General features: G+C 41.1%; 2 protein-coding genes across 2 annotated transcripts in view; one reads left to right on the top strand and one right to left on the bottom strand.

Moving 5' to 3' along the window:
* LOC106516517 (trinucleotide repeat containing adaptor 6A) overlaps window positions 1-2,058 on the top strand; it is a gene marked incomplete at its 5' end in the record, with an annotated part of 35,188 nt that extends 33,130 nt beyond the window's left edge. The window contains 5 exon segments of the mRNA XM_014006920.1: window positions 344-451; window positions 619-849; window positions 1,165-1,235; window positions 1,350-1,489; window positions 1,623-2,058. Of these exon segments, the coding sequence (XP_013862374.1) occupies window positions 344-451; window positions 619-849; window positions 1,165-1,235; window positions 1,350-1,489; window positions 1,623-1,971 (899 nt within the window). The 3' untranslated portion in view covers window positions 1,972-2,058.
* A 3,211-nt stretch (window positions 2,059-5,269) lies between these two features.
* Window positions 5,270-6,127, bottom strand: part of LOC106516461 (solute carrier family 2, facilitated glucose transporter member 6-like) — a 7,674-nt gene continuing 6,816 nt past the window's right edge. The window contains exon 4 of the mRNA XM_014006837.1: window positions 5,270-5,371. Within this exon, the coding sequence (XP_013862291.1) occupies window positions 5,270-5,371 (102 nt within the window). The remainder of the gene's footprint in view (window positions 5,372-6,127) is intronic.

The following is a 6,127-nucleotide window of genomic DNA, read 5'->3' as shown; positions in this document are numbered from 1 at the left end:
ATGATTTAACCAGGTAGATCTCCCTTAAATTTAGATTTTTATGGGAGACTTTAAAGTGTCCCTTAAAAAAGGAGATTTTAAGGTCTAAATTTTTCTACCTATACATATTTATTCCACTCAATTAATGTGTAATTTATTTATTTTCTATTATAAGTTTTATATTGTGATATACTGTATATCGTTACCACCACTCATCATTTTGCATATCGTGATATGAATTTTTTGCCATATCGCACATTCCTATTTGGTACCCATCCCTAAACTAGTGTCAGTTTTGTGAAAGCACATGTGACAATCTGAACACACAAATGTAACATATAACGCTCCTCCTCATGTTTCTCAGGGCCATCCTCATCACTGAACACCACGATGCCTTCTAACAGTGCCTGGTCATCCATTCGTGCCTCCAGCCACAGCGGTTCCCTCACCAGTACAGCACAAAGCACTTCAGGTCTGCTTGAAATTTTCTCACTGTGTCACCAGATAGATGTACAATATTTGTTCTGCTCCTGTGTACACACACACCATTTCCCACTGATAACATTTAGTTGTTTTGTTTTTTAAACTTCAGCTGAACATTTTCATCAACTTTTTCCTTCATCTTCTCTCATCTCGTAGTTCGACCCAGTGAGTCAAAGTGGTCTCCTGGCGGCGGTTCTGTGTCCAACTCCTCTCTAGCCCATGAGCTTTGGAAAGTTCCCCTGTCTCCCAAGCCGCTGCCAGTACCAGCCCCCTCCAGACCTCCACCGGGCCTCACCAGCCAGAAGCCCAACCCTGCCCACTCTGGCTGGGATGGCTCTGCCCTGAGGCTGGGGGGCTGGGCCTCCTCTGAGTCTAGATACACACCTGGTGAGGAAGAGGACGACACAGGATTATTTTCCACTCAAAATTTTAAAAATCTGCAATGCCAACTTTATGAACCAGGTCAAAAGTTATTGTAATTATTCATTTGATAAAACATATTTTTCACAAACACATTATTTAGAGAACATGACAGCTCAGTTTCTATGATCCAAACTTACAAAGTGAATTAGTGTCAACCTCCAAAATCTGGATTATTACTGCTTTAATGTTGACAAAGATGTACTATTCGTAGTGTTGCAGACTGATATATTTCAGACTTTTCATCACAGATTTATGGTCTCATACTGTATGTGATAACAGGTTCCAGTTGGGGTGAAAGCAGCAGCTCAGGGAGAACTCAATGGCTTGTTCTGAAAAATCTCACCCCCCAGGTACTAGCGTCTAAAGAGCCACATTTTATTTGTCAGCTTTTATTAGTTCATCAGAAGTAGAACAATGGAAAAGCTTTGTCATTTTTGTCATCTCTGTTTCTCGTGGTCTCCCAGATTGACGGCTCAACACTGAGGACCCTGTGCATGCAACACGGCCCTCTGATCACATTCCACCTCAACCTGCCGCATGGTAACGCCGTGGTTTGCTACAGCTCCAAGGACGAGGCTGCCAAGGCCCAGAAGAGCCTGCACATGTAAGGATGTCAAATAAACTATCACTTCAGCTTCTGCTTTTGGCTAATAAACAGAAGCTGACCAGCTGGAGACAGAAAACATGTGAAATTAAACTCTTTCCTCAAATTTCAAGTTCTTTGGTTCTATTTGCAGGTGTGTTTTGGGGAACACTACTATTCTGGCTGAGTTTGCCAGCGAGGAGGAAATCAACCGTTTCTTTGCACAAGGGCAGTCATTGGCCACCCCCTCCTCCAGCTGGCAGACCATCGGCTCTCCTCAGAGCAGAATGGATCAGTCTCACCCCTTTCCCAGCCGCGCCTCTGAACTGAACCAGTGGAACGGCGGCGATCTACCGAGATCCTCTCTCTGGGGCGGGCCCAACTATTCCAGTAGCCTGTGGGGGAGCTCCAGTGGCACCGAATCAGGGAGGATCAGCAGCCCCTCTCCAATCAGCTCCTTCCTACCGGTGGATCACCTGACGGGGGGCGGCGACTCCATGTGAACTACCTTTCAGTCAAACAGGCTGGAGGAAGGGTCAGTAGAGTTCATCATTCGAAGAAAATAAAAAAAAAGGTAGTTCTAAATGCAACGGCACTAGTTGGACTTTTTCTCACTTACAAGATATTCAACAAAACGGGGTCTCCCCTGTGGAATACAAGTTACGTTTCTCTTTCTGCACATATGTCCACTTTGTTTTAGCCCAAAAACATATCAGTCGGAATACTTGAATCATGCAGGCCAATTCTATAATGTGAACGGATGGATATTTGCTTCCAGGTAGTGCTCTTTCAGACCGAAAAAAAGCTTCAGTAAAGTTGAATATTATATATACATATATATATATATATATTGTTTTTTTTTTTTTCAAATCGTCGTGTTTATTTTGAATTCCAATTCTTTTTATTTTAAAATTTTCATTTTAAATTCTTTTTTTTTTTTGCATTTGTTTGCTGACAATGTTGGAGTATGAGCTTTTTTTTTAACTTTGCACTGAATGTGGTTTTTTCTCAGTATATATAATCTGCAATATAGAGGGAGCAGCCAGTTTTTCCAGTGTAGCTGTTTACTCATTGAGGTCCTTATTGTATGTATGTACGTATGCGTGCGTGGAAGAACTTTACGTATATGTGATTGCATCGTGAATGAATGTGTATGTGTGTGCTCCTCTCTGCCTTGGCACGCCTACCTTACTGCGTTGTTGTGGAGTTCAAGATCAACAGATTAAAAACCTGACTAAGGATGATTATCGGGTGAAAGAAAAAAAAGTGACATTAAAAAGTATTGCACCAATTTTGTTTTAAAACTAAAGAAAGTTGAGCTCTGCAGTGCAAAGGACTGTAGCCGCAGCTGGGACTAGCAAGCCCCGCCCGTTCTAATATAAGAGGCGGGGCCTATCTAGCAAGCCCCTCCTGGTTCGCTCCCTAGCGGGCTGGGAGGGAACAGCACTTTCAGAATAGGCTTTCAATGTTTTGGAGGTGCCACACTGCAACCTCTTGTTTACAAGACTTAGGAGGCGGAACGTGTGTTCATTCTTCATTAAAAAAAAAAGAAGATGGAAAAAATATAAAAAATACAAAAAAATAAATAAAAAATAAAATATATATAAAAAAAATTATAAAAGAAACAAAAACAAAAAAACAACTCTTGAGGATGAAGACGATGCGTTGTAACTCGGGGAATTCGGATCAGTGTTTTTGGCCATGGCGTTGGTTATTTCAACTATTCCTCTTGTCTGCTAAATAACCAGCAGTGGTTCTCAGGAAATTAAGCCAGTTTCCCCCCTGTAGTTGAATGAAAATAAAAAAATAAAAAATCTGCTACTTCTTGTAGGAAAGGAAAAATCCAACATCTAGCACTGAAAACTATGTATAGGTCTTTATTTTTTTTCCCTCTGCCAAATAACTGCTTTAAGCTGGAGAAGCTCACACACTGCTTTTAATATGCTGTCTTTTGAGGGAGGGGGAGCGTCCCGGCGGAGGGACGGGATAATGGAGGATCTCCCTCTCTCTCCCCCTCCACTTCTCCACTCCACTGTTGTAAAAAAAATGTGGGGAGTGTTTATTGTGTCAGTGTGAAATATTGTCAGATTTATAAACCAAGAGAAAAGGCAAATCTGTATCTATGCATACCCCCTCTCACATTCACAAGGCCTAACCCACCCCCACGTGTCTCAAATGTTTTAAATGTTTAAGTACAACAAATGCTAAATATAACATCCTTTGTTTTGCTTTTAAATCATTGCCACAAATGGTGTTTTGGGAAAAAAAAAGAGGAAAAACAAAAAATCCTGTTTGGGTTGAAGATATTTTAACAGTGAAAAAGTCGTCCACATTTCATTGCCTTGATCCTAATTGTGTCCGAAGATGCAACAAGTCAAGTGGCTTCTACCTGTTTACAAATAGAATATGATTGTATTGTTGTGCTGATTTTTTTTTTAGTTGTTTTATTTTCCTCTTCCTTTGATTCGGGGGAGGGTGGTGTGTTCATCTGAAGTTTCTGACGTCATGAATTTGCGTGTGAAAGAACGGCGTGAATGTAAAAATCCACCACTGGTGTTCGTAGTAAAAAAAACAAACAACCAACCAACCTACTGTAGTGTGAATAATTTACCTACACACCAGGTTACAATGATGCACAATTTTATCAAAACGAAACAGCTTCAGTGTGAGCAGATGAGAGATCAGCATTAGTGAAGCCATGGACCTTAATTTCCTTTGTATTTTTCCTGTGTTGTGCGTTTGCGTGCGCACGTGTTGTGTTTTTTTGTTTTTTTTTCTTCCCCACCGATATAGGTTTTTATTTCAGAAGTTATAAGCTTTTGCTTTAGTTGTGTTTTTAGCCTTGAATATAAACAACTTTAAAATGTAGTGAAACAGAACCTCGAGTATTAGCCAGACTTGACAGTGGTGTGTGCCAGTATTGAACGCTTTTTACCAAATACTTCAATCATACAAAAAGATTAGTTTACCTAATTCCACATCTGTTTGCTTAACTATATATAAAAGTATGTTATTTGTTTTGTCTTGTAATCAAATGGAACATCTAAACTGTGTTATTTTTTTAGTTGACTTAATTTGGTGAATTGAAATGAGGGGGCTTGGATTTTGCACTTGAACTGATTTGTAGGCTGAGCGAGCGAAGGAAGGAGGGCAGAGCTGAGTCGGTCAGACGAGCGRSGGGGGGGGGGGGGGSGGGCTTGTGTTTCAGGCGTGTGAAAGATATGTGTCGGCGTGTTTTCAGCAGAAGTTAAAGGTGTGTGTTTACGTTTGTGTGATGGTGCTTTGTTGGTCCCAGTGAAGGAACGTAAGAGTTGTTTCCATCATTCACTGGGCGGCTGCACAGAACTCGTCTGAGCCAGATTGTAGCAAAAACGGTTAAAAAAAAACAAAGGACTTCTCTGACCGCCTCAGCAGCCTCATTCATGTCCCCTTTACAAACCCCACCGCTCATTGGGTTGCCACGAAGACGCTCGCGTCTCGAGTTTGACTGAAACGAGGCGAGGTTTCTCTGTGGTCCGTAGTTAATCAGGCAAAAAAGGGGCCGGGACTCAGTGACGGACTGGTTCTTCCAGGCTTTTTTTTTTTTTTTCAGGGACACGGGGTCACATTTGCCTCTTTGCTAGCTTCTTTGGAATCCACTCTCCTTATGCATCTCTCAAACTTAACTTACAGGAGAGGAGACGCAAAAAAAAAAAAAAAACCTAACAAAACGTGTGGCAAGTGAACTCCAAACTGTCCATATTCCCTTTCCGCTCATTCAGATAACTTTACATTTTGTTTTCTTTCCATTCTTAGCAGTGCTTATTTCCACGCGCCGACACGAGCAGCGTTGTCCTTTTCCTTAACTTTGAGCGGGACAGCAGCTGCTCCGTGCTCAGCCGCCAAGGAGGCAGCACTGCTGTGCTGTTAGAGAAGGGACAAGCAACGTCTGTAAAACAAAACAAAAAAACGCCTCTCAATAATAATGTTACTGTTTTTGTTTCTCAGCGTCATTTTGCTGTGTTTCTGTCTCGTCCAATCTACTGTCAGAGTGTGTGTTTGTGTGTGAAGACAGAAACTGTGCGTGAATTTATGCCAAATCCAGGAGGGGAGGGTTGATACGGAAGGAAAGGGATCGATTTTTTTTCTTTCTTTTTAATAATTTGAGTTGTGTGCATATGTGTATTTAAAAAGCTGGACAATATTAAATGCTTGAAGAAAACTTTCTTTTTTTTTTTGGCAAAAGGATGATGACGTGAGAAAAAAACCACCATGAGCATTGTACAATCCCCAGGGCTGCCAAGCAGCTTCATGACAGGGCCAGATAACGGGAGGAAAGAAAGATGGAAGGAAGTTTGCTGATGATACTCTACTGCTTTTTTTAATATTTAAGAAATAATAATAATGTGACTTGTGTTTCTCTTAACTATCCTGTGAGTAAAATGCTACATCATAACACACCCAACGGCTTCTACAGTCGATCAAAAAGTGCTAAGGTTATTATATTTTAGACAGGAAAAAATATATATAAACTAAAAAAAAGTCAAACTGTGAGAATCTGCTGTCTTTGTTTTATTTAGTATGACCACATGCGTACAAACCCTGAAAAGCTTTAGTCTAACCAGCACAAAGATGGGGTTGGGGAGGGGGGAGGGGGGTCGCTCGGAGAGACTATGCAGT

This window comes from Austrofundulus limnaeus, unplaced genomic scaffold, assembly GCF_001266775.1.
Source record: "Austrofundulus limnaeus strain Quisiro unplaced genomic scaffold, Austrofundulus_limnaeus-1.0 Scaffold38, whole genome shotgun sequence".
Lineage (NCBI taxonomy): Eukaryota > Metazoa > Chordata > Actinopteri > Cyprinodontiformes > Rivulidae > Austrofundulus > Austrofundulus limnaeus.
This window is presented reverse-complemented; position numbering and strand designations above follow the sequence as displayed.